The 18892-nt window shown below is 36.9% G+C and overlaps 1 protein-coding gene across 10 annotated transcripts in view; it reads left to right on the forward strand.

The window, feature by feature from the left end:
- The window catches only part of DENND4A (DENN domain containing 4A), a 144769-nt gene that overhangs the window by 20098 nt on the left and 105779 nt on the right, over window positions 1-18892 (forward strand). For all 10 annotated transcript variants that reach the window (XM_058737326.1, XM_058737325.1, XM_058737328.1 and 7 more), the window contains exons 2-3: window positions 7702-7780; window positions 17215-17547. In XM_058737326.1, the coding sequence (XP_058593309.1) occupies window positions 17237-17547 (311 nt within the window). In that variant the 5' untranslated portion in view covers window positions 7702-7780; window positions 17215-17236. The remainder of the gene's footprint in view (window positions 1-7701; window positions 7781-17214; window positions 17548-18892) is intronic.

Here is an 18892-nt window from a genome sequence, read left to right on the forward strand (position 1 = left end):
CTTGGATTCATATTTTATTCATTCTTGTCTGTCAGTTTTTTAAGGCTTATTGATTATTGGTCATTATTTTAAGTACTTCCTCACCTCCATTTGTTTTTTTTTTTTTCTCACCTTCTGAAAGACCTGTTATTTCGATGTTGCCTCCACGTTTCGTAAGGGAGGGGTTCAAAACTAATTCTTTAATTTTTTTCTTTTCAATTACATGTTAATTTTTAGAGCAGTTTTAAATTAACAGCAAATTTGAGCAGAAAGTACAAAGTTCCCACATACTCCTTCCCCCAACACAGACACAGCCTCCCCCACAATCAACATCCCACACCAGAGTGGGACATTTGTTACAATCTCTGAACCTATACTGACATATCATTATCACCCAAAGTCCAAAATTTACGTTAGGCTTCACTCTTTGTGTTGTACATTCTGTGGATTTTGACAAACATATAATGACATATATATGTAGTGACAGATATAGAATAGTTTTACTTCCCTAAAAATCCTCTGTGCTTAGCCTGTTAACCCCTCCTCTCTAACCACTTGGCAACCCCCGATTTTTTACTATTTCCAAATTTTGCCTTTTCCAGAATGTCCTATAGTTGGAATCATATGGTAATGTAGCCTTTTCAGATTGATTTTTTTTTTCACTTAGTAATATGCATGTAAAGTTCTTCTGTGTCCTTTCAGTGGCTTGATAGCTCATTTCTTTTTAGAAGTAATATTCCATTGTTTGGTTGCACCACAGTTTACCTGTTCACCTACTGACAGATATCTTAGTTCTTCCAAGTTGTCCCCCTCCCTTGTACTCACATAAAGCTGGTGTGAACATGTTTTCAGCTCATATGAGTAAATGCCTAAAAGTGTGATTGTTGGATCATATGGTAAAATTATGCCTAGTTTTGTAAGAAACGGCCAAACTGTCTTCCAAAGTGACTGTATGTACCATCTTGCATTCCCACCAGCAGTGAATGAGAGTTCCTGTTTCCCCACATCTTTGCCATCATTAGGTGTTGTCAGTGTCCTGGATTTTGGCTATTCTAATAGGGGTGCGGTGATATCTCATTGTTATTTTCTTTGAGTTTCTAAGACATATGATGTGGAATGTCTTTTCATATGCTTACTTGTCTTCTGTATATCTTCTTTGGTAAGGTGTCTATTCAGGTCTTTTGCTCATTTTTTAATCAGGTGGTTCGTTTTCTTATTGTTGAGTTTCGGGGATTCTTTATATATTTTGGATAACAGTCCTATATCAGATATATCTTTTGCAAATACTTCTCCCCGTCTGTGGGTTGTCTTCTCATTCTCTTAAGCCTCCATATTTTGAAACTTTTGTAATATATTTTTTCCATTTATTACGCCTTCCTAATGCCTCATTTTGATCATCTACTTACTGATTTTATTTTTGACTGTATCCATTTTGTTATTTAACTTGTATATAATAATTTCAGTTATTATATTTTTAACACACAGTATCTATAGTTGGTTCTTCATTATTCATTATTATTTTCCTAATATCCTACTTTAGTTTCCTGAATATGTTTGTTATGCTTATCTAAGAAATGTGTTTGGTCTGGACCATAAATTCTGTTTCCTCTGGGACAGGTTGTTCTGGTTTTGGCCTTTCCCCTCCCCCCTCCCCCCTTGTACTCCTGCAGTGTTTATTTTTTCTTTCCTGGAGTTCATACTACCTTCAGAATATCAGCTCCTATGACTGATAATATGTATAGGCAACATTCCATGTTCAAATTGATCCCCTTCCTGGTGAATTTATACAGTACAAGTGTGTGCATGTGTGAGAGAAGTGTGTTTGGGTCTGATGATGGAGCTTTACCAAAGAAATAGTTTAGTTTTGGCTATTAGATATACAGGTAGAGTTATCAAGTAGGCATTTTGGGTCTCAATGGCAAGTCATGGTTGGTGATATAAATTTAAAAGTGGGGAGCAGTCAGTGGGACTAATAAATTTTCATGGGAATAAGAAGAAGGGGAAAATCGTGGAGGTTGGTTTGATTACTGAAAATTTGTTAAGGGATTTTAAAGGATAGAAGATACCCTTTGTCTAGGACTGGTTCTGGCCATCAGGATGTTTAGAAAGAACAATGTGTCATATAGCCTCACTAAGTTGATCTGCTTACCCTTGTCAATTCTGGGTCATTTTTTCCGGCTTCTCTGGAATAGTCTACATGGCATATGTATGCAGTTGACCCTTGAACACCAGTTTGAACTGTGCAGGTCTATTTATTGTAGATTTTTAAAGTACAGCACTATAAATGTATTTTCCCTTATGATTTTCTTAGGAACATTTTCTTTTCCCTAGCTTATCTTAAGAATATAGTATATAACACATATAACATACAAAATATGTGTTAATTGACTTTATGTTATTGGTAAGGCTTCTGGTCAACAGTAGGCTATTAGTAGTTAAGTTTTGGGGACTCAAAAGTTACATGCAGATTTTCAGCTGCATGGGGCACTGATACCCCTAATCCCTGCATTGTTCAAGGGTCAACTACAGTATCAAGAGATCTGGGATAAGGAGTTTCAGGTCCTGCTCTGCTACTGATGGAGCAGTGCTATTTTGGGCAAGTCCTTTCTATACTTTAATTTCCTCCAACAAAATGATGAGGTCGAATCAAAAGATTTTTAAGGTCCTTTTAAATTCTGAGTCTTTAAAGACATACAGTTGTAAATCCAAGCCAACAGATTGATTTTTTTTTTTTTTTAAATATTTTCTTGAGGGGCGTCTGGGTGGCTCAGTTGGTTAAGCGTCCAACCCCAGTTCTGGTCATGATCTTGCGGTTTGTGAGTTCGAGCCCCGTGTTGGGCTCTGTGCTGACAGCTCAGAGCCTGGAGCCTGCTTCAGATTCTCTCTCTCTCTTAAAAATAAATAAACGTTAAAAAAAATTAAAATATTTTCTTGAGATGATTTCACCAAAATTGAATTAGTTGATAAGAGTATAATTAGTTTTAAGTTCTTGCTGGATTACTTTTCAGAAAAATTATTCTAATTCAGTGCCATCAATAATTTTTAAGTGTGTTTATTTCCCTCTCAGTACTATCAGCACTGGATTTAATGTTTTTTATTCATATTTGTTAATTTACTGGATATGATGTAATACCTCAAAGTTTAATTTCTTTAATTATTTGCAAGGCTAACAGTTCTTCCATGTGTTTTAGTATTTGGGTTTCTTCGTGTATGAATTGTTTGTTATAGTCATTGATCATCTAGTAAGTCCTACAATTTAACAAATCATATTAATCATTATTAATTAGAAGAATAACAGAATTCTCAAAGTTGTTTTCAAGTATTAATTCTCAAAAGTCCTCTTTAGGTGTTATTAACAATTAAATGTATTATTATAGTTTGTGAGGGAAAGTAAAAAAGGATTTTTAAAAAGGCGTTTAAAGTATATTTATTATTATTTTTTTGAAGTATATTTATTTATTGAGAGAGAGAGATTGAGAGAATGAGCAGGGGAAATTGCAGAGAGAAGGGGAACAGCGGGTCCAAAGTGTGCTCCGTGCTGACAGCAGAGAGCCTGATGCGGGGCTCAAAATCATGAACCATGAGATCATGACCTGAGCCGAAGTCGGACACTTAACCAACTGAGCCACCCAGGTACCCTTAAAGTATATTTAAATAGGTGGTAAGATGAAATAAGTCGAAATGCTCAACATTAATCAGATGACAAAACTGTAAATCTTACATGTCTACTTTTTAAGAAAAGTGATTATTTTGGGGGCACCTGGGTGGTTCAGTTGGTTAAGCATTCGACTTTCACTCAGGTCATGATCTCACAGTTCAGGAGTTCAAGCCTCACGTAGGGCTCTGTGCACACAGCTCAGAGCCTGGAGCCTGCTTCGAATTCTGTGTCTCTCTCTCTCTTTGCCCCTCCCCCACTAGTGCTCTCTATCTCTGAAAAATAAACATTAAAATTTAAAAGAAAAGTGATATTTTATTCAATTGATTTCAGTTTTATTATATATTTATATAGCTGAATTTTAGATTGCTTGTTTTATATAAATGTATTTTTAATCATGCCAGTGAGTACTGTTTCAAGTAGCTTGTGTATGGCTCTGAAAATAGAGAAGGAAAACCAGATACTGTATTGTTTGAGAGAAACTTTTGGGAATATTCCAATGGAGGCAACAGTTCACTTCAGACACTAGCTTAAAAAACACTTATGATAATTTAAAGAGGAAGCAAGAACTTTGAGATGTGGGAGTGGTATGCATATGGGAAATTAAGTAAAAAAAAAAAGATGGTGCAAGAGACAAAATTTAAAACCAGACTTCCCTTTCACTCTAGACTGGTGTGTACCATATATTTGCATTTCATACACAGTGGTGAATATGAGCAGATTTTCAGTACAGGATTGGGAGTTGGTATTTGTTGTCACCATTAGTTTATATGGAATCTAATTTCACTCTAGGAGTGGTAAATTTCGTAATTTCTCTATGTTAAAAGAATGCAAATAACATTACAAATTCTCCAGATAACATTTCCGTATCCCTTTATTTATTTTTTTTTTAAGATTTTATCTTTTTTTATTTTTTATTTTTATTTTTTAACATTTATTTATTTTTGAGACAGAGAGAGACAGAGCATGAATGGGGGAGGGTCAGAGAGAGGGAGACACAGAATCCAAAACAGGCTCCAGGCTCTGAGCTTTCAGCACAGCCCGACGCAGGGCTCGAACCCATGGATCGTGAGATCATGACCTGAGCCGAAGTCAGCCGCTTGACCGACTGCGCCACCCAGGCGCCCCAAGATTTTATCTTTAAGTAATCTTGGGGTGCCTGGGTGGCGCAGTCGGTTAAGCGTCCGACTTCAGCCAGGTCACGATCTCGCGGTCCGTGAGTTCGAGCCCCGCGTCAGGCTCTGGGCTGATGGCTCGGAGACTGGAGCCTGCTTCCTATTCTGTGTCTCCCTCTCTCTCTCTGCCCCTCCCCCGTTCATGCTGTCTCTCTCTGTCCCAAAAATAAATAAAAAACGTTGAAAAAAAATTTTTTTAAGTAATCTCTACACCCAGTGTAGGGTTTGAAGTCACAACCCTGAGATCAAGAGTCTCATGCTCCGTGGACTGAGCCAGCCAGGCTCCCACTTCATCCCTTTTAACCATTTCCTACTTTTCTCCTTCCCATTTCTGCACTTTTTAACTGTTATTCTTTTTATACCTTTCCCTCCTCATCTTTTTTATTTTCTTGCTGTATCTCATTGTTCACCTTTCTTCCTTTTCTCATGTTTTTGGTCACTGTTCCTTTTCTTACCTGCTGTTTGCCATATATTCGTCAACCAGCTTAACTTCTCCCACTTACCTATTAATTTTTTTTTGTCCATCAAAGCCCATGTTCACTAGTTAACACTTAGATCTCCCCAGGGAATTACTTTCTTCTCTACCATTCTTTTTTTCAACTTTTTTTTTTTTTTTTTTTTTTTAATTTTTGGGACAGAGAGAGACAGAGCATGAACGGGGGAGGGGCAGAGAGAGAGGGAGACACAGAATCGGAAACAGGCCATCAGCCCAGAGCCTGACGCGGGGCTCGAACTCACGGACCCCGAGATCGTGACCTGGCTGAAGTCGGACGCTTAACCGACTGCGCCACCCAGGCGCCCCTCTTCTCTACCATTCTTGAAGCATGATGTAGAACTCCAAATTAAAAGTCATGAGAATTGAGTCATAAATTAATGTATTTAGTCTTGGACAAGTGATTTAACGTTTATGTCTCAATTCAGTTACAGAAAGAAGAATTGCACCTAAATCTCTAAGGACCTTTCCTGGCTATAAAATCCTATGATTCTGTGGTGTCTTAACTTTCCCATTTTTTTCTACTGTGCTGACCTCATTCATTTAATAAATATTTACACACCTATCATGTGTTTATAACTACTTTAATTTATATGAGAGAATCAAAGGAAATAAAAGACAAGGTTCCTGCCTTTGAATTGTTTATAGTCTGTCTGGAGAGACAAGAGGTATCTGTACTTTAACACTTAATAATTTCTAGTCTCTTCCTGTTCTCTCCAGACCAGATCCACATTCCCAAGGGAATACCAGCTACTTAGTTCCAACTAATATCTGGGTGAAGGGCAGGGTTGCACCTGAACACAGTAAAAGTCTCCTTTTTATGTTCTTATACACCTAGCAATCCCCATTGTAGTTGTCCTGTAGCACTGTTTTATATTGTCCATTCAATTCTAGTCTAGAATTTATCCGTAATAGGAAAATTTATCTTAGAACTAAGAAGATTGGTCTTCATTGTATGTTAGTAGAGATCACTCTTTCTTATATTTTTGTGTGTGTTCATATGTCTGTGCATTTATGTTTGTATAATTATGTTCAAATATAATGTTCCAGATGGCTAAGTAAATGTGACCAACAAGTCTCTTTCACACCATATATACTTACATGTTTTCTTTGGTTTGTTTCTGCACCTACTTGGTAAGGGGGTATTGCTTTTGGAGACATTATCTTTTCCTTTCATAGACTATATATGTGCTCTCCAGTAAAAAATATACGACTCCACAGGGGTTAGGGATGGTGGTTGAGGGGAGTGGGAGGAAGGTGGGCATACTTATGAAAGGTCAACACTAGGAATCCTTGTGATAGAACTGTTCTGTCTTAACCGTGCATGATAATACATGAAGCTGCGGGTGTGATAAAACTACATAGAACCATGTATACGCACATAAACCCACATGAATACAAGTAAAACTGAGTAAATCAAAATAAGATAGGTGAATTCATCAATGCAGTATCCCAGCTGTGATATTGTACTATAGTTTTGTAAGATATTGTCATTGGGAGAAACTGAATGAAAGATATGTCAGATCTTTATTATTTCTTTCAACTGAATGTGAATCTATAATTATCTGAAAATAAAAGGTTTCACTAAAAATAATAGCAATTTATAGGCGTCTGTGCTGAAAGATAATTTAACATATATAGTTGCAGGAAGTACATTGACATATCACGCTGAGTATGAATTCAGTAAAGTTGCAAGATATAAAGTTAATATAACAAATCTGTTGTGTTTCCATACACTAATAATGAACTATCATAGAAATTAAGAAAACAGGTGCACCTGGCTGGCTCAGTTGGTTAAGCATCTGACTCTTGATCTCAGCTCAGCTTGTGAGTTTGAGCCCTGCATCTACTCTGCCAGTGCAGAGCCTACTTGGGATTTTCTCTCTCTCCCTCTTGCTGCCCCTCCTGCACACTCTCTCTCTCTCTCCAAAAAAAAAAAATCTGTAATAAAGGGGAAATACTTTCAAGTATTGACTTCTTTGAAATTTGCTAATGGAAATTACTTGAGTCTATGAATTGTCTTAAATATGTATATTTTATTGTAGGAGTGAGATACTATACATTATGCCCCAGAAATAGGCATTTTTTTTCTTTCTTATACTCCTTGCTCCTGTATACATTTACTCTTTTGTGTCATTATTTATTCTTTTATTTTCTGTCTGTCATTATCTGATTTTTTTGGTTTTTAAGTGTGTTGCTATTCTTGACTGAAAGGTGTTTGTGGAAGAGCTGGTGTTTGAAAATTACTTATTGGGTCTTAAGCATATGCAAATAATATATGCAATAGTTTTCTTTGAAAATTATCATTATTAACAGAACTTTAAGTATCCATGGGCATCTTAGGAGGAAATATTTCAATGGGATTAATTTAACTTCAATTTTTATTCTTTTCAATACAGTCTTTCTCAAATTCTGAGGCTTGCAGAATTCACAAATTGAGATTTGGCATCATTTTCAGAGAAAGACCTTCAGTAATGTGTAAGTAGTTTTTTTTTTCCCCCCATTTGATTTGTTTCTATTAGCTGTTTTCTGTGTTGAACACTGTATAGTTAATTTACCAGTCACTTAACAGAATTTGGTCTGGGACCTCATCAAGATAAAAGGCTTCAATAATGCAAAGGAAACATTCAACAAAACTAAAAGGCAACTGACAGAATGGGAAAAGATATTTGCAAATGACATATTGGATAAAGGGCTAGTATCCAAAATCTATAAAGAACTCACCGAACTCCACACCCGAAAAACAAATAATCCAGTGAAGAAATGGGCAGAAGACATGAATAGACACTTTTCCAAAGAAGACATCCAGATGGCCAACAGACACATGAAAAGATGCTCAACGTCACTCCTCATCAGGGAAATACAAATCAAAACCACACTGAGATACCACCTCACACTGGTCAGAGTGGCTAAAATGAACAAATCAGGAGACTATAGATGCTGGAGAGGATGTGGAGAAATGGGAACCCTCTCTCCCTATTGGTGGGAATGCAAACTGGTGCAGCCGCTCTGGAAAACAGCGTGGAGGTTCCTCAAAAAATTAAAAATAGATCTATCGTATGACCTAACAATAGCACTGCTAGGAATTTACCCAAAGGATACAGGAGTGCTGATGCACAGGGGCACTTGCACCCCAATGTTTATAGTAGCACTTTCAACAATAGCCAAATTATGGAAAGAGCCTAAATGTCCATCAACTGACGAATGGATAACGAGGATGTGGTTTATATAAACAATGGAATACTACGTGGCAATGAGAAAGAATGAAATCTGGCCATTTGTGGCAACGTAGATGGAACTGGAGAGTATTATGCTAAGTAAAATAAGTCAGTAGAGAAAGACAGATACCATATGTTTTCACTCATATGTGGATCCTGAGAAACTTAACAGAAGACCATGGGGGAGGTGAAGGGGGGAAAAAAAGTTACAGAGAGGGAAGGAGGCAAACCATAAGAGACTCTTAAATACTGAGAACAAACTGAGGGTTGATGGGGGGGGGGGGTGAGAGGAAAGTGGGCGATGGGCATTCAGGAGGGCACCTATTGGGGTGAGCACTAGGTGTTGTATGGAAACCAATTTGACAATAAATTATATATTTAAAAGAAACCCAGAATTTGGCATATATTCACCACATAATGATGACGAATAACAAGTGATACAAAATACCTCAGGGGGAGCCTGAGTGGCTCAGTCAGTTAAGCGTCCGACTTCGACTCAGGTCATGATCTCATTGTTTGTGAGTTCAAGCCCCGCATCAGGCTCTGTGCCAACAGCTCAAAGCCTGGAACCTGCTTCGGATTCTGTGTCTCCCTCTCTCTCTGCCCCTCCCTGCTTATGCTCTGTCTCTCAAAAATAAAAATAAACATTAAAAAAATTAAAAACAAAAACAAAACACCTTATTGTAAGATGTCTTATGATGTGCCCTGGGTCACTATTACTGACCATTATTGGAGGCATCATCCTCAAGTAAAGAATACTGTATTAAAGAACTTGAATTCTTGCCTTGTCTGCCTCTAACTAGCTAGGTATTTAGTTTCTTTGACTCTAAAATGAGGGATTAGTCTAGGATGAGTAATAAGATCCTTTCCCCTTAATAATATCCCCTTAATAAATGTCTATTCCCAGCTTAAGTTTTTTGTTGTTGTTACAATAAATCTAAGGTTAATGATCGTCCAAAAGGGAGCTCTCAAATTACCTAGTTTTGTTTTGATTTGTGTGTGTGTGTTGGTTTTTGCTTGGGAATAGATATTGAGAGAGAAGGTGGCTCCAAATTAGGAAATAAGTAAGCCCCCCTTGCTCAAGGAATTTACCTTGCATAGTCCATTAACTTGGGTTAAAATGCTTATTTCTTTTTTATTTTATGAAAGGTTTTTTTTTTGTTTTTTTTTTTTTTTAATGTTTATTTCTGATAGAGAGCATGAGCGGGGAAGGGGCAAAGAGAGAGGGAGATTGAGGATCCGAAGCAGTCTTTGCACTGATAGCAGCGAGCCCGATGCGGAGCTCGAACTCACAAATGCGGTGTGATCTCACAAACCATGAGATCATGACCTGGGTCAAAGTTAGACACTCAACTGGCTAAGCCACCCAGGTGCCCCTAAAAAGCTTATTTTTAAAAAGTCACGTTTGGGATGCCTGGGTGGCTCAGTTGCACATCTGACTCTTGATTTCAGCTTAGGTCATGATCCCAGGGTCATGGAATCGAGACTTAACATTGGGCTCCACGCTGAGTATGGATTCTTTCTCTCCCTCTGTCCCTCTCCCCCTCTCGTACGTGCTTGCTCTCAAAAAAATTAAAAAAAAAAGAAAGAAAGAAAGAAACTCACCCTATTGTTAAATATACAAATAAGGTTTCTTTCCTTTCAGAATCTCCATAGAATGCTGATACTGAAGGAGTGCCAGTTTTCAAGGAGATGGGGGAAAGGGACAGTGAAGTAAGGGTCACGTCTATGCATGGGGCTTTTGGGGGGAAGATCGTACAGAACTTTGGGCAGGTTGAAGGCCAGCGCTTGAAATCTGGAAGGGTGATAGGAGAAAAGACAATGAGAGGTGGAATAAAAATATAGAAAGAAGGAAAGAAAAAGTATAGAAAGAGATGTGAAAAGTAGAATTAGACAGGAAACTCCTTAAAGGCAGAGGCTATTGCTTTCATCAGTATTGTCTATCACCAGCTTCTAGAATAGTGTCAGATCTGAATAAGTATTTATGAAAATATCATTGAATGAATTAATGAATCACTTACTCGAAACTTCTAATTTTGCCTAAGGCCCTGATGGTTTTGGTTATTTGTTACTAGATTCAAATCATCTATGTTATCTATGTCTGGTCTACATTCAACAACTACAGACAGTATTTAAGGTATCGAGGTTCAGAAAATTAATTCTGAATTATAGAAAAAAGACCTTACATTTAGTATAATATGCTTCAGGGATTTATTTTTTTAGTTTTTAGTTTTTTATATTGTTTTTATTTTAGAGAGTGTGTATGAGTGTGCAAGCCGGGGAGAGGAGCAGAGGGAGAGAGAGAAAATCTTTTTTTTTTAATTTATTTTATTTATTTCTGAGACAGAGAGAGACAGAGCATGAGTGGGGGAGGGACAGAGAGAGAGGGAGACACAGAATCCGAAGCAGGCTTCAGGCTCTGAGCTGTCAGCACAGAGCCCGACGCGGGGCTCGAACTCACAAACTGTGAGATCATGACCTGAGCCAAAGTCGGTCGCTCAACCGACTGAGCCACTCAGGCACCCCTATACCACATCTTCTTTATCCATTCATCAGTCAGTGGACATTTGGGCTGTTTCCATAATTTGGCTATTGTTGATAGTGCAGCTATAAACATTGGGGTGCATGTGCCCCTTCGAATCAGCATTTCTGTATCCTTTGGATAAATACCTAGTAGTGCAATTGCTGGGTCATAGGGTAGTTCTGTTTTTAATTTTTTTAGGAACCTTCATGCTGTTTTCCAGAATGACTGCATCAGTTTGCACAAATATTTTTTTTAAGCACCTGCCTATCATACTTTAGGTACTAGCCAGGAATGTAAAAATGTGGTAGTAGTTATAGTGTATAGTTCTATTTGATGGAATATTGTATAGCCCCTTAGTATAATTATGAAGATTATAGCAGTTTAGAAAAATACTTATTAAATAACCATATAAATATTGATATCCTATATTGTAATTGTGCATGAGGATGAGAAGGATGTTTTTTGAGGGCACCTGGGTGGCTCAGTTGATTGAACATCTGACTTCGGCTCAGGTCATGATCTCATGGTTTGTGAGTTTGAGCCCCGCTTCAGGCTTACTGTGTCAGTGCAGAACTCATTTCAGATCCTCTGTCTCCCTCGCTCCCTGCCCCTCCTCTGCTTGCACACACATGTTCTCTTTCTCAAAAATAATTAAACATTCAAAAAAGAGGAAGTTTTCTGTTCTCAGAGAAAACTAGGAAACATTGTCAAATATAAACCAGATTTATTGTTGTGAATGGAATTGTTGAATTTCTTTTCCTTTTGGTTATTTTGTACAATTCATAAAGTTTAAATGAAAATCCAAATAAACTTAAGTTTAAAAACAAATATGATGAATATGTATCAGCCACAAAGAGGAAATAGTGTTTTGTGAAAGGGGAAGAGAGCAAAACTAAATTTGTCAGACAGTAGATAAGTTGGTTGGAAGAACAATGAGAGATGAAGTTTAGAAAGGATGGAAATGAGGGTCTCTGGTTTTGGTAATGTAAGAAAGGATGAGCTAGATTACATTCTTAACTGTGGAATTACTTTGTAAAAAAAGAAAGTTTTTTCTAGCTTGTTTATTCAAGTGAACTGGAGTGAGGGGTAGTTGAACTGGTCCATTGTGTTATCGCCCATTTTCATATATAAGTCTTGAGCGTGTGACTTTTTATCATTCCCTGAGAGACTTTTGTTCCTTTTACCATTTGAGTAATAGTTTATAATTTTGCAAAACTTCTATGCTCAACTTTGTTTTTCATATATCTTAAAAATGTTACCTCTGATTTCCACTCTTTTCTTGTCCTTAAAGTTAGCCTAGGTAGCAAATGCTTAACTACTTTGACCTACTGGAGTGATAGAAGAAATACAAAAGACTCTGAATTGATTGGGCAGATACTTAAAGTGAGAAGAAGAACAGGGGCATCTGGGTGGCTCAGTTGGTTAAGCGTCTGACTTCGAGCTCCGTGAGTTTGAGCCCTGTGCTGACAGCTCGGAGCCTGGAGCCTGCTTCAGATTCTGTGTCTCGTTCTCTCTGTCCCTCCCCCACTTGCACTCTTTCTCTCTCAAAAATAAATAAGCATTAAAAAATAATAAAGGGAGAAAAATAAACCAGTCTCCATTAGTTGCTGAATGGGTAAGAACATTCTTATAATGATTTCTTAATTTAGTTCTCATAAACCTTTTAGGAATAGAGAGCACATCCTTCTTGTTTGCGATTCTTAAAGAAAATAAATGTACTTTGAAGTGAAATACTAGCTGAGCAGGTATCTGAAATTTTAAGAAGATGGCTGTAAACATTTTATAAGCTAACTCCTTAAGCTATCTATATCATGTTGAACAAAGAAGAATTAAAAAACAGTGACTGGTTAATGACATAGTATTATCGTTATTCCAACTTGAGTAAAGTTATGTCAGGGATTTTCTATTACTGATTATTTACAGAGCTGTTGGATCAACTCCTTATTTTGTGTGGCCCCCAATTTAAATGCATTCAAAGACATTTACTTCCAGGGGAAAAGAAAAGAAAAGAAACTTACCTATTACCCTCGAATTTTTTGGGGGGTTTGCTCTCATGCACTACACTAAAAATCCAAGTTTTGCGTGTAACTAGGAATCCTTTTTCCAAGGAACTGTGGGTAGTTCTTGGCAACGCAAGGCATTTTGTCTTAATATATATGTAGTATTTTTCATGAGGATTGTAATTTTTACACACCAATGGAAGTCTGTTGCCTAAATGGAATTGTCAGAAAGTACAGTTGTGAGATTGTCAGTTAAGTGTTCAACTTTGGCTCAGGTCATGATCTCATGGTTCGTGGGTTCGTGCCCTGCATAGGGCTCTGTGCTGACAGCTTGGAGCCTGGAGCCTGCTTCGGATTCTGTGTCTCCCTCTCTCTCTGCCCCTCCCCTGCTTATACTCTGTCTCTCTCTCTCTCTCTCTCTTTCTCTCTCTCTCTCTCAAAAATAAATAAAAATTAAGAAAATACTGTTGTTCACTTTTATATTAAAGATTTTCAGTATTTTCTTTGCCTTGTAATTTTTAACGATATCTTCCCTCTAGGTTCTAAACCTCAAACTGACTTTGATAACGCTTGATTTAAAATAAAAATTAGAGATGAATTTTCAGTATTGTAGACTTTATAGAATTTTTTTTGAGTGAATTAAAGGGCATTTAGTTCTTGCAAGAAGTCACCTGGAATGTCGCCAACTATGTCCTTGGCATTATATACTTGGTCAGCAGTGCCTTAAAATATTTTGTTTACCTTCCTAACCACTCTCCCCAAATGAATAAATGGAAAACAACAACATCAAGGCAAGAGAACTGGGATCATTTACTTCTCTGTCAATAAATGTAAGAGGATTTTAGTGCCACTTTAAAATTGATTATTTTCTTATATGTGTTGATGAAGAACAATAATTTGTTCCCTGTTAGTAGTTAACTGTAGTCAGTAAATGAGATCAAATCATTAAAATTTGTGAATCAGAAAGATATAACAAAATGAATTTTTCATACAAATTTCTCTCAAATATCTGCTTATTAGTATAATAGCTGTTTTTATTTCCAACAGTTAAGGTAGTAGCTTTCAAAAGAACGTATTAAATACATGTATGTTTTCATAATGGTATTGTTTTCATCCTCTTTCCCTTTTTTCTGCATAGAAATACATAAAACTATATAGTATGCAATAGTGACTATATGCTTTAGTTTAAATAATACGAAGTTAGGGGGGTGCCTGGCTGGCTCAACTGGAAGAGCATGCGACTTGATCTTGGAGTCGTGAGTTCAAGACCCACGTTGGGTGTAGAGATTACTTAAATAAATAAGTAAACTTAAGTAACATGAAATTAGTCTAGGGAAAAGGAGAGTATTTAAATGTCTTCATTATAATGAAAGGAAAGTGTTTTACCAAGGTATTTTTAAGATTTGTATCTACCATGAGCTTATAGCTTAAAATTCATGCACACATAAAAGCAAATAAACATACATAGAGGCTTGGTTACGTAACCTTTGACCTAGAAATTCTAGTTCAATAAATTTATTCTGAAGAAATACTAGGAATTGTAGCCAGGGCATTTAGGTGGCTCAGTCATTAAGCATCTGATATTGGCTCAAGTCATGATCTCAAGGTTCATGAGCTCGAGCCCCACTTCGGGTGAGCCACACCTCTCTCTCTCTCTCTCTTCCTCCCTCTCTCTGCCCCTCCTGGGTTTCTCTCTCTCTCTGCTCTTGTTCACATGTGCCCTCTCTCTCTCTCTCTCTCTCTCTCTCTCTCAAAAAAAAAAAGTTGTAGCCATAGGTTTATGTTCAAGATTATTCATCATAGCATTTAAAAATATTAGCAAAGCAAGTAAAAGTGATGAACAATAAAGAAAGAGCTCAATAATGTTCTATTCATTAAAAAAAAAAAATACTCTGCGGGGGCGCCTGGGTAGCTCAGTCGGTTAAGCATCTGACTTTGGCCCATGTCATGATCTCACAGTTTGTGAGTTCAAGCCCCGCATCAGGCTTTATGCTGACAGCTCAGTCTGGAGCCTGCTTCAGATACTGTGTCTTCCTCTCTCTCTGCCCCTCCCCCACTCATGCTCTGTCTCTTTGTCTCTCAAAAATAAATAAACGTTAAAAAAAAATTTTTTTAAATACTATTGCAGCCATTAAAAAACACAAAGACTATGTAATGAAATGAAGAAAAAAGGTTTAATACAGAAGTGCTTTAAAAAAAAGGCGCTTTTGTTCTCCTACTTTTTAGAAATGGATAGATGATCAATTGGGTAAAACTACATGTTTTTCATGCAGCACCTGTTACATGTAGTCAGCTGACGGTGACTACTCTGTGTTTAACTCAGGAGACAAGTTATTACTTTCTCTTTACTGTCGGGCTAGGAACCATTTCTGAAAAGTTTAAGCCCTTTATTTTGTGCAGAAATCTTATGTGTAAGGGAATTGCCACATAGGAGTCATATACATATAAAGGAAGTAGGAACATTTGATCCTCTTTAGGTTTGTTTTCTAAGCAAACAGTAGGAATATTTACAGAGTATATTTGAGCAATGGATACAGATTCTACGAAATGTGGCATGAATTCTGAAAACCCATTGCATTAGCAATATAGGAAATTTGGTTTTGGGGATTATGATGAAAATGGTGACAATTATATTATAAACAAGTCTACCCCATAAAAAATTGTTTGCCCTCAGTTATTTTATAGTCTACAAAGGAAAATGATTTAGCATTTTCTAAAGCATGTTTTGAGGGTGTTTTTTTCTAGTTTTTAAGTGGGAAAATAGAGTTCACCAGTTGTTCAAATAGACTTGGGAAATCCTGGGCTAAGCAAAGTTAACAGGTACCTTTTTCAAAGTACTGTTGAGACATAAATATTTTTATATATTTTATTATAAATATATGAAAGAGGCATGAAGTGTATATACCTAATTTATTTGAAAACGGAATCCTTTCTTTGCATTTATTGAAACTAAGTTTAACATGAGATGTGTGTTGGAAAATATCTGCTCTATATATTAAACTTTTTTCTTATAACTGTTACATAAGCAATGACAGCACTCTGGGGGGGGGGGGGGCATATTCTCCTAAAGAAACAAATAAGGTTTAATTGACACCTGAAGGAGATTTTGCTATAAAGTGTTTGCAAACACATAATGGAATTTTACTTTGCGTATTTTTTCTTTGAATTTTTTATAAGCATGTATTAACTTTTAACATCTCTGCCCTAAGTACTTGTAGTATTTGAAGTTCCTCTGTTTGTTGTATCTGTTGAGACTCATTCAGGGTGGATTTTTCTTTGTATGTTTTTATAGTTTTGGAATAGGAGGTCATCTTCAGCTGGGGTTTATCTGTGGAAAACCTGGGTTGAGGGTGTTCCCTTCCAGAACTGTTTTGTATTTGCTTCCCCCAGGGTACCACTAGCCTGGGAACACAGTTATTGTTAATATCTGTTTGGAGCTTCTTGGGACAATGGAGATGGCTTAAGGTCAAACTTCATATCCAAGTATGAGTAGGCCTGTTGTTATACATTCACATAGGAGACTTTTTACCTCCTCCCTTCCAAAAGCTGGGCCCAGATTGAGGCCCAGTATTATCTCACTGTGCCAGCAGATGGATTTTTTAAATCCACTCTTTAATGGGGGATATAGCCCTTTGCAGCTCTTGTCTTTATGCAGATGTTTCAGTTCTAATTCCCTATCTTATGTGGTCCCAAAGCCTTGTCTCCGGTCCCTGTAATGCCTTTTAAAACACAAACCCCCTGATTACCGATGAGACGAGATCAGCAAACTTCCCCCACCCATTATCAGCTCATATGCTGCACTCTGGTCTTTGGTTTTCTCAGTGTTTTGAGGCCCTGGGGATTTCATTTTTACAGGTTAGTCTGTGCATTTACAAGATGTGTTTTGTTGTTGTTTGTGCTGTCTACTTAGGTAATCCAAGCTTCCACGTTGTTAAAAATGGAAATTCATGTATTCAGAAATTCTTATATTCAGAAAATAGTGCTAAATCCATTCCTATTTCTTAAAGAGGCCACACATTTTACATATTAAAATGAAATGTGTAATAACAGTACTGTGTTTATCAGGGAAGTGGTGTTCTTTTTATAGATTTTCATTTTTATTTACGCACAAACCACTTCTATTTATTTAATTTATTAGAGGAGAATGTTAGTCTTTCACTTTCTTTTTAGATGTAACCTTCTGTAATGGAAGATGATTGAAGATAAGGGGCCTCGTGTTGCTGACTACTTTGTTGTAGCTGGATTAACTGATGTTTCAAAGCCTCTGGAAGAAGAAATTCACTTCAATGATGCCTGTCATAAAGTAGCTAAACCAAAAGAACCTATTACAGATGTTGCCGTTATTATTAAATCTCTTGGGGAGGAAGTGCCACGGGATTATATCTGTATTGATGTTACTCCAACTGGATTGTCAGCTGATCTCAATAATGGAAGTCTTGTCGGGCCACAGATTTACCTTTGCTACAGAAGAGGAAGAGATAAGCCTCCACTTACAGATCTGGGGTAAGTTTTTTTTTTCTTTTTTTTAAGAATTGTTATTATTGATCCAAATAATATGTCTTGTAGATTTTGAAGTTCACCGTTCAATTCATTCATTAATAGATATGTGGCAGCTTTAGAAAAATAGGGGCATGATTAGAATCCTGTGTTGTCTTTCTGTGTTCCTTATACCATTTGAGTGTTCCTTTGTCCTGCAGGTTCCCAGCACTTTCATCTTGGTGGAATTTCTTTCTGTTAAATAAACTTTTTTTTTTTCTTTTGAAAGTTTCAAACTTCTACAGTAAAGTACCAGAAAACTAGTGTTTTTTCCTGACCGTAAAAATTTTAATCATTTAAAAAGTACTAGAAAAGGGTGGCTTTTGAGCATCAGTTGTAATGATCATTGTAGGTGGATGCTTAAATCTGTGTGCATCAAACAAGGATCTTGGGGTAAATTAGTGCTCTACTTAGGATATGATACAGAACTTAGGGCTTCTTTTTCCCATAATAGCTTTATTGAGATAGAATTCATATACCATGAAATTTACCGATTTAAAATGTACAATCCAGGGGCGCCTGGGTGGCTCAATTGGTTAAGCGTCCGACTTCAGCTCAGGTCACGATCTCATGGTCCGTGGGTTCGAGCCCCGCGTCGGGCTCTGGGCTGATGGCTCAGAGCCTGGAGCCTGCTTCCGATTCTGTGTCTCCCTCTCTCTCTGCCCCTCCCCCGTTCATGCTCTGTCTCTCTCTGTCTCAAAAATAAATAAACGTTAAAAAATAAATAAATAAATAAATAAAATAAAATGTACAATCCAGTAGTTTTCAGTATAACTTATAAAGTTGTGCAACCATCACCACAATAAACTTCAGAACATTTTTATTATGGCAAAAAGAAAGCCTGTACTCATTTTAGCTGCTGTCCCATTCTGCCTGACCCCCTCAGCTCAAGGCAATGCTTACTCTGCTTTCTGTATCTATGGATTTGCCTACTCTGGACATTTTATATAAATGGAATCATATTCTAAGGCAAAAAAATAATACATTTTGTGCCTGGCTTCTTTCACTTAGCATTATGTTTTCCAGGTTTATTCGTGTTGTAATATGTGTCAGTACTTCATTCCTTTACATGGCTGACTAATATTCCATTTATGGATGCACCATAAATTGTTTGTTTTCACAATTTATTCATCAGTTTGATGGACATGTGGGTTGTTCCCACTTTTTGGTTATTATGAATAATGCTGCTGGAAATAGTCATATATAAATTTTTATATAGTCATATGTTTTCATTCATTTCTCTTATATATATATACTTAGGAGTGCAATTGCTGGGTCATTTAATAACTCTGTTTAATCTTTTGAGGAACTG

The sequence above is a fragment of the Neofelis nebulosa genome, chromosome 7, assembly GCF_028018385.1.
Source record: "Neofelis nebulosa isolate mNeoNeb1 chromosome 7, mNeoNeb1.pri, whole genome shotgun sequence".
NCBI lineage: Eukaryota > Metazoa > Chordata > Mammalia > Carnivora > Felidae > Neofelis > Neofelis nebulosa.